The sequence below is a fragment of the Leucoraja erinacea genome, unplaced genomic scaffold (genome assembly GCF_028641065.1).
Source record: "Leucoraja erinacea ecotype New England unplaced genomic scaffold, Leri_hhj_1 Leri_1320S, whole genome shotgun sequence".
NCBI classification, from domain to species: Eukaryota; Metazoa; Chordata; class Chondrichthyes; order Rajiformes; family Rajidae; genus Leucoraja; species Leucoraja erinaceus.
Genome location: NW_026575584.1, coordinates 26,152 through 40,649, shown reverse-complemented (window position 1 = coordinate 40,649; position 14,498 = coordinate 26,152). Strand labels below are relative to the sequence as shown.

The window sequence follows — 14,498 nt, the reverse complement described above, 5'->3', positions numbered from 1 at the left end:
TCTCTCTCCCCCTTCCCTCTCTCTCCCTTTCCCCTTCCTCTCTCTCTCCCCCCTCCCCTCCTCTCCCCCCCCCTCCCCCCTCCCCCTCCCCCCTCCCCCTCCCCCCCCCCCCCCCATGCACCGTCTTTGTCTGTCTGTCTGAAGCGCCCCCTGGCGGCGGAGGGAGTGGGGCTCGGTGCATCGCCTCTGGTCCTCCGACTGCAGCGCCCCCTGTCTATTGAAGACGGCGGTGCAGCGTCTATGATCCTCCGGCTGCAGCGCCCCCTGGTTGGTGCTGAGCCCCCACTTCTCGCCTGCCTTCCTCCCCCCTCATCCCCTTCCCTCAAGTCCACCATCCTCATCCCCCTTCCCCACTTGCCTCCTCACCATCTCTCTCCTCCCTCCCGCCTCCCGCCTCCCTTTTCCCCATTCACCCCCACACCTTCATCTCCCTGCCTCACTCCCCCCCGCTCACCTCACCTCCCTGCCCTCCCCCCCCCTTCAAGCACTAGTAATGTTCATGTTAGTAAGGTCCTGTTTGCCAGCTTGTTGACCCTCTGTGTTCCCCTCCTGCAGGGTTTAGGAGCCGTTGCTGTGGATGGAGAGACGGGGATGTGAGCGGCCATTGAGGGCGGGGTGCCGGTGAGCCCCCCCTGCTGCTCGGTGTGCGAGCTGAGCTTTGAGGGGCTGAGCTTCGGTGGAGGACCACAACAAGATGCTTTATGAGTGCGACGTGTGCGGCAAGGCATGGCAGTACCCAAGCGACCCAGAGGCTCACCGGCGGGTGCACACGGGAGAACGCCCCTTCCACTGCACGGAGTGCGACAAGAACTTCAAGATGGCCAGGGCCCTGACGATCCACCGGCGGGTGCACACAGGCGAGAAGCCCTATGTCTGCTCCACATGTGGCAAGAGCTTCACCTGGTTGTCAAGGCTGTGGGATCACCGGCGGGTGCACAGCAGCGAGCGGCCCTTCACCTGCTCTGACTGCGGCAAAGGCTTCAAGTTGTCTGCGGACCTGAAGGTGCACAGGCGCCAGCACACGGGGGAGCGCCCCTACACTTGCGGCGACTGCGGCAAGGGCTTCATCCAGTCTTGCTCCCTTGTGGAGCACCAACGCACCCACACCGGCGAGCGCCCTTACACCTGCTCCGACTGCGGCAAAGGCTTCAAGACGTCCAGGGTCCTGAAGGTGCACCGGCTCGTGCATACGGGGGAACGCCCCCACACCTGCAGCGACTGTGGCAAGGGATACACCCAGTCCTGTAAGCTGCTGGTGCACCAGCGCACCCACACCAGCAAGCGCCCCTACACCTGCGCCCAGTGCGGCAAGGGCTTCTCACGCTCCACCAATCTGCTGTCCCACCAGCGGGTGCACACCGACGAACGTCCCTTCCTCAGGCCCTTTGGCTGCTCCGACTGCGGCAAGGACTTCACGTGGGGGGAAAACCTGAAGATCCACCGGCGGGTGCACACGGGCGAGAAGCCCTATGGCTGCCCCACCTGCGGCAAGAGCTTCACCCGGTCGTCGGGGCTGTGGCAGCACCGGCGGGTGCACGGCGGTGAGCATCCCTTCACCTGCTCGGACTGCGGCAAAGGCTTCAAGACATCCAAGGAACTGAAGCAGCACCAGCGCACCCACACCGGCGAGCGCCCCTACACTTGCAGCGACTGCGGCAAGGGCTTTCCCTGCTCCAGCGGCCTGCTGAAGCACCAGCGCACCCACACCGGCGAGCGCCCCTTCATCTGCACCCAGTGCGGCAAGGGCTTCACCCGCTCGGACCACCTGCTGTCCCACCAGCGGGTGCACTCCGGCGAGAGGCCCTTTGTCTGCTCCGACTGTGGCCAGGATTTCAAGGGGGCGCAAGAGCTGAAGGACCACCGGCGGGTTCACACGGGCGAGAAGCCCTATGTCTGCTCCACCTGCGGCACGAGCTTCACCCGGTCATCAGGGCTGTGGTGACACCAGCAGGTGCACGGCAGTGAGCGGCCCTTCTCCTGCTCCGACTGCGGCAAAGGCTTCAAGTCGTCCACGAACCTGACGGTGCACAGGCGGCTGCACACGGGGGGAACGGCCCTACACATGCGGCGACTGCGGCAAGGGCTTCACCCGCTCCAACAGCCTGCTGGTGCACCAGCGCACCCACACCGGCGAGCGCCCCTTCACCTGCGACCAGTGCGGCAAGGGCTTCACCCGTTCCTCCAACCTGCTGTCCCACCAGCGTGCGCAAGCCTGCGATCACCCCGTCCCCAGCCCGGTGTGTGGAGAGCACTTTGCCATGGCCTCGCACGCCCTGTCTCACCAGCACGTGCACACCAGTGGCCCGCCCTACGACTGCCCGGACTGTGGTGAGGCGTTTGACAGCCCGCGGGGGTTGCAGCAGCACCGGCGGAACCACGCCTGCGAGCGGCTGCTCCCACTACGGCAAGCGTTTCAAGAGAGCACGGGGGCTGTGGGAGCACCAGCGGATACACACACCACGATGGACACGGTGAGGACAGACTCTACGATGGCTGTATAAACATAGAAACATAGAAATTAGGTGCAGGAGTAGAGGCCATTCGGCCCTTCATGCCCGCGCCGCCATTCAAAATTATCATGGCTGATCATCCAACTCAGTATCCTGTACCTGCCTTCTCTCCATACCCCCTGATCCCTTTAGCCACAAGGGCCACATCTAACTCCCTCTTCAATATAGCCAATGAACTGGGCTCAACTACCTTCTGTGGAAGAGAATTCCAGAGATTCACCACTCTGTGTGTGAAAAATGTTTTTCTCATCTCGGTCCTAAATGATTTCCCCCTTACCCTTAAACTGTGACCCCTTGTTCTGGACTTCCCCAACATTGGGAACAATCTTCCTGCATCTAGCCTGTCCAACCCCTTAAGAATTTTATAAGTTTCTATAAGATCCCCCCTCAATCTTCTAAATTCTAGCGTGTACCAGCCGAGTCTATCCAGTCTTACTTCATATGAAAGTCCTGCCATCCCAGGAATCAGTCTGGTGAACCTTCTCTGTACCTCTGTACTCTGGTGCCATTCTATGGCAAGAATGTCTTTCCTCAGATTAGGAGACCAAAACTGTACGCAATACTCCAGGAATGGTCTCACCAAGACCCTGTACAACTGCTCCTATACTCAAATCCTTTTGCTATGAATGCTAACATACCATTGGCTTTCTTCACTGCCTGCTGCACCTGCATGCCTACTTTCAATGACTGGTGTAACTTTGCTATGAAAAGAATTGCCTGTGAAGATCTTCAACCTCGGGGCTGTGGACTTTAACACCGTGAAGCCCGCGGTCGCTTGTGAGAAGTGTCCGACTCAGGAGCTCCATGTTAAGGGGTTGGACAAGCTAGATGCAGGAAGATTGTTCCCGATGTTGGGGAAGTTCAGAACAAGGGGTCACACACAGTTTTAGGATAAGGGGGAAATCTTTTAGGACCGAGATGAGAAAAACATTTTTTTTCACACACAGACAGTGGTGAATCTGTGGAATTCTCTGCCACAGAAGGTAGTTGAGGCCACAGTTCAATGGCTATATTTAAGAGGGAGTTAGATGTGGCCCTTGTGGCTAAAGGGATCAGGAGGTATAGTGAGAAGGCAGGTACAGGATAGTGAGTTGGATGATCAGCCATGATCATATTGAATGGCGGTGCATGCTCGAAGGGCTGAATAGCCTCTACTCCTGCACCTATTTTCTATGTTTCTATGTGGTGGAGTGTTCCAATCCGCCCCCGATGCCGGTGTTCTGGTCATTCCAACACGACGACATCGCGCGGTGGGCAACGGCGACTGCGGAGGGTTCAACAGCCCCGACCCCGGGTGAACAAACGAGGAGGATTGAACTTTATTACCTTCCATCACGGTGAGGAATGTGGTGGATGTTTCTGTGAAATGTCATTTGATGTGGCTGTGTGTCTTGTTGCTTGTTAATTTGATAAGCTTTCCTCTATATCGATATCTATCTGTAGTGTCAAATGGGATAGAAACATAGACAATAGGTGCAGGAGTAGAGGCTATTCGGCCCTTCGAGCCTGCACCGCCATTCAATATGATCATGGCTGATCATCCAACTCAGTATCCTGTACCTGCCTTCTCTCCATACCCCCTGATCCCTTTAGCCACAAGGGGCACATCTAACTCCCTCTTAAATATAGCCACTGAACTGTGGCCTCAAGTACCTTCTGTGGCAGAGAGTTCCAGAGATTCACCACTCTCTGTGTGAAAAATAGTCGAGGACGGAGTTAAAGAGAACTGGAGAGTAAAGGGATGGTTAATGACCCCAGAATTAACGGGGAAGGAAGCTCACAAAGGGATAGGAGCGTAGGGCCAAGTGTAACAGGGATCGATGGGAAAGGTGAGATGCGTAAGGAATTAAAAGTATTGTATATGAATGCGCGAAGTATTAGAAATAAAGTCGATGAGCTTGAGGCTCAGTTAGAGGTTGGTAGATATGACATTGTGGGGATTACTGAGACGTGGCTGCAGGAGGATCGGGCCAGGGAACTTAATATTCAGGGTTATACATCCTATAGAAAGGACAGGCAGGTGGGCAGAGGGGGGGGGGGGGGGGGGGGGGGGGGAGCTCTGCTGGTGAGGGATGGAATTCAGTCCCTTGCGGATATTCCCGGAGGTTTGTACTCGCTAGAATTTAGACGATTGAGGGGGGATCTTATAGAAATTTAAATTTAACATAGAAAATAGGTGCAGGAGTAGAGGCCATTCAGCCCTTCGAGCCTGCACCGCCATTCAATATGATCATGGATGATCATCCAACTCAGTATCCTGTACCTGCCGTCTCTCCATACCCCCTGATCCCTTTAGCCACAAGGGCCACATCTAACTCCCACTTAAATATAGCCAATGAACTGTGGCCTCAACTACCTTCTGTGGCAGAGAATTCCACAGATTCACCACTCTCTGTGTAAAAAATGATTTTCTCATCTCGGTCCTAAAAGACTTCCACCTTATCCTTAAACTGTGAAGCCTTGTTCTGGACTTCCCCAACATCGGGAACAATCTTCCTGCATCTAGCCTGTCCAACCCCTTAAGAATTTTGTAAGTTTTTATAAAATTCCCCCTCAATCTTCTAAATTCTAGCGAGTACAAGCCGAGTCTATCCAGTCTTTTTTCATATGGAAGTCCTGCCATCCCATATGGCATTGTGGGGATTACTGAGACGTGGCTGCACGGAGGATCGGGCCTGAGGACTTAATATTCAGGGTTATACATCCTATAGAAAGGACAGGCAGGTGGGCAGAGGAGGGGGGGTAGCTCTGCTGGTGAGGGATGGAATTCAATCCCTTGCGGAGGTTCCCGGAGGTTTGTACTCGCTAGAATTTAGAAGATTGAGGGGGGATCTTATAGAAACTTACAAAATTCTTAAGGGGTTGGACAGGCTAGATGCAGGAAGATTATTCCCAATGTTGGGGAAGTCCAGAACAAGGGGTCACACACAGTTGAAGGATAAGGGGGAAATCTTTTAGGACTGAGATGAGAAAACATTTTTTTCTCCCACACAGAGAGTGGTGAATCTGTGGAATTCTCTGCCACAGAAGGTAGTTGAGGCCACAGTTCATTGGCTATATTTAAGAGGGAGTTAGATGTGGCCCTTGTGGCTAAAAGGATCGGGGGTATGGAGAGAAGGCAGGTACAGGATACTGAGTTGGGTGATCAGCCATGATCATATTGAATGGCAGTGCAGGCTCGAAGGGCCGAATGGCCTACTCCTGCACCTAGTTTTCCATGTGTCTACATGAAGGTAGCAGGGAGATGAGTGTGTGGCCAAGATGCTGTGGGTCTTTGATGATACTGCCAGCCTTTTTGAGGCAGCGACTGTGATAAATCCCCTCGATGGAAGGAAGGTCAGAGCCGATGATGGACTGGGCAGTGTTTACTACTTTTTGTAGTCTTTTCCTCTCCAGGGCGCTCAAGTTGTCGAAACCAAGCCACGATGCAACCGGTCAGCATGCTCTCTACTGTTTACCTGTAGAAGTTAGAGAGAGTCCTCCTTGACAATCCGACTCTGCGTAATCTTCTCAGGATGTAGAGGCTCTGTTGAGCTTTCTTGATAATTGTGTCAGTGTTCTCGGACCAGGAACTAGTATAGTCATTCAATAAGATGACAACTGATTCATGTTGTCCCGGTGTGCTTCCGTTTTTCCCCACCATCTTTCCACCTGCCGTCACCCTCCACCCCTCACTCATTCAGTAATTCAGAAAATGTAGACTTGTTCATTGTAGCTCATTGTAGACTTCAGGAAGTCTAGGGGCGGCACGCACACCCCTATCCACATTAACGGGACGGAGGTGGAACGTTGTTAGAAATATTTTTCCCCACTACACCAGCAACAGTATTAAAGATATAACCTGAATGTTTATGCTCAAATAAATCAAAGAGGCAGAAAATCTCTGCAATAGCTTTACTTGTCACCATGGTGAGAGAAAGACCCAAGCAAATGCCGGTGCTATTTCTGACTGACAATACAGAGAATTCACACATCTTTATACTAATACAACAACCATAAGCACATGGTTAGTAATTTTCCATTATATGAATGAAGGTTAGGGAGGCAGGGAGTTTATAGGGAGGAGACCACCTGCCAAAGTAAAAAATAAGACCTTATTGTTTGGAAACACATATACAGGATGATAGCATTATCATGGAGTGTCATAAGGATGGGAACAGTTCTTATCTATGTTTTCTCAGCTACTGCAAGGCCGATTTGTGATCCATTCTGCCGGATTACTGCAAAAGTAATTGGGACCTGATAGAGGTCTTTAAAATGATGAGAGGGATAGACAGAGTTGATGTGGACAAGCTTTTCCCTTTGAGAATAGGGAAGATTCAAACAAGAGGACATGACTTCAGAATTAAGGGACAGAAGTTTAGGGGTAATATGAGGGGGAACTTCTGTACTCAGAGAGTGGTAGCGGTGTGGAATGAGCTTCCTGTGGAAGTGGTGGAGGCAGGTTCATTGGTATCATTTAAAAATAAATTGGATAGGCATATGGATGAGAAGGGAATGGAGGGTTATGGTATGAGTGCAGGCAGGTGGGACTAAGGGGAAAAAAAAATTGTTCGGCACGGACTTGTAGGGCCGAGATGGCCTGTTCCCGTGCTGTAATTGTTATATGGTTATATGGTTAAAAGCTTGTTTTTATTACATGCTAACATCTTAAAATCATTAATTAAAGGTACAGTCCTGATAAATATAGGAATGAATATTTCTATCAAACGTGTTTCCAGCTTCAGGTTCCTGGGGGTCAACAACTCCGATGACCAGTCTTGGACCCACAAGACCTCAACTCTGGTCAAGAAGGCTCACCAGCGTCTCTTCTTCCTGAGTAGACTGAAGAAGGTCCATCTGTCTCCTCAGATTCTGTTGAACTTCTACCGCTGCACCATCGAGAGCATCCTTACCAACTGCATCACAGTATGGTATGGCAACTGCTCTGTCTCCGACCAGAAAGCACTGCAGAGGGTGGTGAAAATTGCCCAACGCATCACCGGTTCCTCACTCACTCCCCTCCATTGAGTCTGTCCAAAGCAAGCGTTGTCTGCAGAGGGCGCTCAACATCGCCAAGGACTGCTCTCAGCCCAACCATGGACTGTTTACCCTCCTACCATCCGGGAGACGCTACAGGTCTCTCCGTTGCCGGATCAGCAGGTCCAGGAACAGCTTGTTCCCTGCGGCTGTCACACTACTCAACACTGTACCTCGGTGACTGCCAATCACACCGCCCCCCCCCTCCCCCCGGACACTCCTCCCACCAGGAAAAACACTATGACTGTATGCATGTAAATAGATTTCTTTCTTGCTCATATTTTATGTCGATCTTCCAGGGAGATGATAACTGCATTTCGTTGGCTCTGTACTGTACACTGACAATGACAATTCAAGTTGAATCTGAATCTGAGAATCTGAAAGAAGGACTTTTGGAAACAAATTGAATTGTTACTTTATTTATTTTTATTTTTACGGAGAGAACAATCTGAACACGCGCGGGATTAATATTTTTTAAAACCCGACTGTCTCATATTACTCACGACACGTGACTCATTTATAATTATTTGTTGATATTTCTATGAAAATTGTTCCCAAGTGGGCCCCGCACATCCTAAGGGCGGCCCTGGTGGGGAATGTTGGAAAGGAGAGGTGATAGAGGTTGCCTTGGATTCCCTTCCCTCTACAGATGCCGCCTGACCCACTGAGTTCTTCCACCGCTTTAGAGGGAATGGACAGACGACGTTTTGAGTCAGGACCCTTCTTCAGATTGTTTAAGAAGGAACTGCAGATGCTGGAAAATCGAAGGTACACAAAAATGCTGAAGAAACTCAGCGGGTGCAGCAGCATCTATGGAGCGAAGGAAATAGGCAACGTTTCGGGCTGAAACCCTTCTTCAGACTGAGTGGAGAGGGTGGGGAGGAGGAAGCTGGACAAGAGAGATGGGGGCTGGACAAAGCCTGGCAAGTAATGGGTGGATACAAAATGCTGGAGTAACTCAGCGGGACAGGCAGCATCTCTAGAGAGAAGGAATGGGTGATGTATAGTATCTTTGTGTACGACCATCGCCCTGATGTTACCGCCAATCCGAGGGGGACTGCCGGCCACGCCCCCCGCCATTGCGCAGAGTCATGCGGTGGGGGCCAGCATGCATGATGGGAAAAAGGTCAAACCAAAACTGGAGACCAAAACTGTACGCAATAGACCAAAACTGTACGCAATACTCCAGGTGTGGTCTCACCAAGACCCTGTACAACTGCAGTAGAACCTCCCTGCTCCTATACTCAAATCCTTTTGCTATGAAAGCTAACATACCATTCGCTTTCTTCACTGCCTGATTTTGTCTCCAGCTTCCGTCTCAGCACTAGTATCCTGTGAGATCTTTGGTGCGGGGATGGAAGCCGGTTACGGAAATGGGGCCGAAAATTACTTTGGACATCGGACCGTCGGCAGCGGCGACTGTGGAGGGTTCAACAGCCCTGACCACGGGTGAACAAAAGAGGAAGATGCAGGTGTACAGGGTCTTGGTGAGACCACACCTGCAGTATTGCGTACAGTTTTGGTCTCCTAAAGTGAGGAAATACATTCTTGCCATAGAGAATGTAAGAGAAGGTTCCCCAGATTGATTCCTGGGATGGCAGGACATTCATATGAAGAAAGACTGGATAGACTCAGTTTGTACTAACTAGAATTTAGAAGATTGAGGGGGGATCTTATAGAAACTTACAAACTTCTTAAGGGGTTGGGCAGGCAAGATGCAGTAATATTATTCCCGATGTTGGGGAAGTCAAGAACTAGGGGTCACAGTTTAAGGATAAGAGGGAAGTCTTTTAGGACCGACATGAGAAAATCAGAGAGCGGTGAATCTGTGGAATTCTCTGTCACAGAAGGTAGTTGAGACCAGTTCATTGGCTATATTTAAGAGGGAGTTAGATGTGGCCCTTGTGGCTAAAAGGATCAGGGGGTATGGAGAGAAGGCAGGGATGGGATACTGAGTTGGATGATCTGCCATGATCATATCGAATGGCGGTGCAGGCTCGAAGGGCCGAATGGCCTCTACTCCTGCACCTATTTTCTATGTTTCTATGTACGTCCTGCGGCAGCTGAGGAAAGACAATCTGCCACTAGCAATGATGGTCCAGTTTTATACGGCCATCGTAGAGTCTGTCCTCACCTTCTCCATCACGGTGTGTGTATCCGCTGGTGGTCCCGCAGCCCCCGTGCTCTCTTGAAACGCTTGCCGCAGTGGGAGCAGCTGCTCGCTGGCGTGGGCCCGCCGGTGATGCCGCAACCCCCGTGAGCTGTAAAACGCCTCACCACAGTCCGGGCAGTCGTAGGGCTGGCCACTGGTGTGCACAGGCTGATGAGACAGGGCATGGGAGGCCAGGTGCTCTTCACACACCGGGCTGGGGATGGGACAGTCGACGTTGTGCACCCGCTGGTGGCACAGCAGCTGGGTGGAGCGGGCGAAGCCCTTGCCGCACTGGGCGCAGGTGAAGGGGCGCTCGCCGGTGTGGGTGCGCTGGTGGTACAGCAGGCTGCCGGACCGGGTGAAGCCCTTGCCGCACTGGGCGCAGGTGTAGGGGCGCTCGCCGGTGTGGACGCGCTGGTGGTACAGCATGCTGCTGGAGCGGATGAAGCCCTTGCCGCACTGGGCGCAGGTGAAGGGCCACTCGCCGGTGTGGGTGTGCATGTGCTGCAGCAGGCTGCTGGAGCAGGTGAAGCCCTTGCCGCACTGGGCGCAGGTGTAGGGGTCTTCGCCGGTGTGAGCGTGCCGGTGCAGCAGCAGGCTGTAGGAGCGGCTGAAACCCTTGCCGCATTCGCTGCAGGTGTAGGGGTGCTCCCCCGTGTGCAGCCACCTGTGCTCCTTCAGCTGCTTGGGCGACTTGAAGCGCTTGCCGCAGTCGGAGCAGGAGAAGGGCCGCTCACTGCTGTGCACCCGCTGGTGCTGCCGCAGCTCCCACGACCGGGCGAAGCTCTTGCCGCAGGTGGAGCAGCCATAGGGCTTCTCGCCCGTGTGCACCCGCTGGTGGATCTTCAGCTCTTTCTCCGCCTTGAAGTCCTGGCCACAGTCGCAGCAGACAAAGGGCCTCTCGCCGGAGTGCACCTGCTGGTGGGACTGCAGGCTGTCGGAGCGGGTGAAGCCCTTGCCGCACTGGGCGCAGGTGAAGGGGCGCTCGCCGGTGTGGGTGCTGCGCTGGTGCTTCAGTAGGTTGCTGGAGCGGCTGAAACCCTTGCCGCAGTCGCTGCAGATGTAGGGCCGCTCCCCGGTGTGCACGCGCCTGTGCTCCTTCAGTTCCGTGGGCGACTTGAAGCCTTTGCCGCAGTCGGAGCAGGTGAAGGGCCGCTCGCTGCTGTGCACCCGCCCGTGCCGCCGCAGCCCCGACAAACAGGTGAAGCTCTTGCCGCAGGTGGAGCAGCCGTAGGGCCTCTCGCCCGTGTGCACCCGCCGGTGGACCGTCAGGTCCCGCGCCGTATTGAACCTCTTGCCGCAGTCCGTGCAGCTGAAGGGGCGTTCTCCCGTGTGCACCCGCCGGTGGGTATCCAGGTCGCTCGGGAACTGCCAGGCCTTGCCACACACATCGCACTTATAACGCTTCTTCTTGTTGCACCCCGTCATGTTTACCTCCACCAAAGCTCAGTCCCTTGAAGCTCAGCCCGCACACCGAGCAGATGGGGGGGTGGCTCACTGGCATACTGGCCGCCCTCAAAGGCCGCTCACGTCCCTGTCTCTCCGTCCACAGCAACAGCTAAACCCTGCAGGAGGGGAACACAGAGGGTCAACAAGCTGGCAAACAGGACATTAGTAACAATAGACAATAGAAACATAGAAAATAGGTGCAGGAGTAGAGGCCACTCGGCCCTTCGAGCCTGCACCGCCATTCAATATGATCATGGCTGATCATCCAACTCAGTATCCTGTACCTGCCTTCTCTCCATACCCCCTGATCCCTTTAGCCACAAGGGGCACATCTACCTCCCTCTTATATATAGCCAATGAACTAGCCTCAACTGTGGCAGAGAATTCCAGATTGACCACTCTCTGTGTGTGAAAAAAAAAATGTTTTTCTCATCTCAGTCCTAAAAGATTTCCCCCTTATCATTAAACTGTGACCCCTTGTTCTGGACTTCCCCAACATCGGGAACAATCTTCCTGCATCTAGCCTGTCAAACCCTTTAAGAATTTTGTAAGTTTCTATAATATCCCCCCCTCAATCTTCTAAATTCTAGCGAGTTCAAGCCGAGTCTATCCAGTCTTTCTTCATATGAAAGTCCTGACATCCCAGAAATCAGTCTGGTGAACATTCTCTGTACATTCTATGGCAAGAATGTCTTTCCTCAGATTAGGAGACCAAAACTGTGTGCAATACTCCAGGTGTGGTCTCACCAAAACCATGTACAACTGCAGTAGAACCTCCCTGCTCTTATACTCAAACCCTTTTATCAAATAGGTGCAGGAGTAGGCCATTCAGCCCTTCGAGCCAGCACCGCCATTCAATGTGATCATGGCTGATCATCCCCAATCAGTACCCCGTTCCTGCCTTCTCCCCATATCCCCCGACTCCGCTATTTTTAAGAGCCCTATCTATCTCTCTCTTGAAAGCCTCCAGAGAACCTGCCTCCACCACCCTCTGAGACAGAGAATTCCACAGACTCATCACTCTCTGTGCGAAAAAGTGTTTCCTCGTCTCCATTCTAAATAGCTTGCTCCTTATTCTTAAACTGTATGTGTGTGGCCCCTGGTTCTGGACATCGGGAACATGCCAAGCGTGTCCAAGCCCTTAACAACCTTATGTTTCAATGAGTTACCCTCTCATCCTTCTAAACTCCAGAGTGTACAAGCCCATCCGCTCCGTTCTCTCAGCATATGACAGTTCCTATTGTCAAATCCCTTCTCTCCCCCTCTATGTCCAAGCCCTTAACAATCTTATATTTTTCAATGAGATTGTGTGAACATTACTGGTGGTTCAAGGGGGGGGGGGGGAGGGGGGGGTGAGGGGAGCGGGGGGGGGGGGGGGGGAGGGGGGGGAGATGAAGGGTGAGGGTGAGGGGGGAGGGGGGAGGAGGGAGGAGGGGGGGAAGGGGGAGGGGTGGGGGGGAGGGGAGGAGGGGAGGGAGGCAAGTGGGGAAGAGGGATGGGGATGGTGGAAACATGGAAACATAGAAAATAGGTGCAGGAGTAGAGACCATTCGGCCCTTCGAGACTGCACCGCCATTCAATATGATCATGGCTGATCATCCAACTCAGTATCCTGTACCTGCCTTCTCTCCATATCCCCTGATCCCTTTAGCCACAAGGGCCACATCTAACTCCCTCTTAAATATAGCCAATGAACTGTGGCCTCAACTACCTTCTGTGGCAGAGAATTCCACAGATTCACCACGCTCTTCGGGGGGGGGGGGGGGGGGGGGGGGAGTGAGTGGGAGGGGGGAAGAGAGGGGGCGAAAGGGGAGGGACAGAGAGAGGGGGGGGGGAGAGAGGGAGAGACAGAGAGAGAGAAGGGGTGAGAAAGAGAGGGGGAGAGAAAGAGGGGGAGAGAGAGAGAGAGAGAGGGGAGTGAGGGGAGGGGAGAGAGAGGGAGGTGGGGAAGGGAGTGAGTGTGAGGGGGAAGGGAGGTGGAGAGGGAGGTGGGGAGGGGAGTGAGTGGGAGGGGGGAGAGAGAGGGGAGTGGGAGAGAGGAGGGGAGAGGGATAGAGGGATAGAGAGGGAGAGAGAGGGAGGTGGGGAGGGGAGTGAGTGGGAGGGGGAGAGAGGGAAGGAGGGCAGGGCAGAAATGGGGGCTCAGCAGCGACCTGGGGGTGCCGAGCATCCGGGCACTGCGTTGAACCCCCCCCCCACCCCCCCACGTCCGCCACCGGCGCCGTGACGTCACACAACGACCGGCGCCGTGACGTCACCGAGGGGGACCGGTGGTGATTGGCGCTGAGTCACGTGGGTGGGGGGAGGTGCGACATGCATCATGGGAAGAAGGTCACAGTGTGCTGCAGTAACTCAGCGGGTCGGGCAGCGTCCGTGGGGAAAGTGAATTGCACCAATGATCTCCCGCCACCAGGGGAGCGCTGCAGTCGGAGGACCAGAGACACTGCACCGCCGTCTTCAATAGACAGGGGTCGCTGCAGTCGGAGGACCAGAGACGATGCACCGAGCCCCCCGCCACCGCCAGGGGGCGCTGTAGACAGACATACAAAGATCGTGCATGGGGGGGGGGGGGGGGGGGAGGGGGGGGGGGAGGAGAGAGAGGGAGAGGGGGGGGAGAGAGGGGGAGAGAGAGAGAGAGAGAGAGGGGGGGCAGGGAGGGAGGAGAAGGGGAGGAGGGAGGAAGAGAGAGGGGAAAAGAAGAGAGGAGGGAGGGGGATAGAGAGGGAGGAGGGAGGAGGGGAGAGAGGAGAGAAGGGGGGGGGGAGAGGGGAGAGGGAGGGGAGGAGGAGAGAGGGGAGGGGGGGGAGGAGAGAGAGAGGGGGAGGGGGAGGAGAGAGGAGAGGGGGGAGAGGAGGAGGCGGGGAGGGGGGAGGGGGAAGAGAGAGGAGAGGGGGAGAGAGGGGAGGGGGAGAGGGAGAGAGGGGAGGGGGAAAGAGGGAGGGGGGTGGGGGAGGGGAGAGGGGAGGGGAGGAGGGGAGAGGGGGGAGAGGAGGGGAGGGGAGAGAGGGGGAAGAGGGAGGGAGGGGAGGAGGGGGGAGGGAGGTGAGAGAGGGAGGGGAGGGAGAGAGAGAGGAGGGAGGGGAGAGGGGGGGAGGGGGAGAGGGGGGGGAGGGAGGAAGGGAAGAGAGGGGAGGGGAGAAGGAGGAGGGGGGATAGAGAGAGAGGAGGGAGGGGGAGGAGAGAGAAAGGGGAGAGAAGGGGGAGAGAGATTAGGGAGAGAGAGAAGGGACAGAGGGGAGAGGAGAGAGAGGAGGGAGGGAGGTGGGGGGGGGAGAGAGGGGAGGAGGGGGGGGGAAGAGAGAGGAGGGAGGGGAGGGGGGAGGAGAGGAGGGAGAGAGGAGAGGAGGGAGATGGGGGGGAGAGAGAGG

At 54.8% G+C, this 14,498-nt stretch overlaps 1 protein-coding gene and 1 pseudogene across 2 annotated transcripts; one reads left to right on the top strand and one right to left on the bottom strand.

The window, feature by feature from the left end:
- Positions 1–641: 641 nt before the first annotated feature.
- LOC129715685 (zinc finger protein 624-like) lies at positions 642–7,366 on the top strand (annotated as a pseudogene).
- Positions 6,390–13,304, bottom strand: LOC129715687 (gastrula zinc finger protein XlCGF26.1-like). Of its 2 annotated transcripts, XM_055665545.1 has the most exons (3): positions 13,284–13,304; positions 9,664–11,246; positions 6,390–7,918 (listed from the first exon to the last, which is right to left on the bottom strand). In XM_055665545.1, the coding sequence occupies exons 2-3, from the start codon at positions 11,107–11,109 to the stop codon at positions 7,805–7,807; spliced, it is 1,560 nt and encodes a 519-aa protein (XP_055521520.1). In that variant the 5' UTR covers positions 11,110–11,246; positions 13,284–13,304; the 3' UTR covers positions 6,390–7,804. The 2 variants fall into 2 exon arrangements, with proteins under 2 accessions (XP_055521520.1, XP_055521519.1); XM_055665544.1 differs by lacking the exon at positions 13,284–13,304 and having other exon boundaries at positions 9,664–12,205.
- Between the last annotated feature and the right edge of the window lie 1,194 nt (positions 13,305–14,498).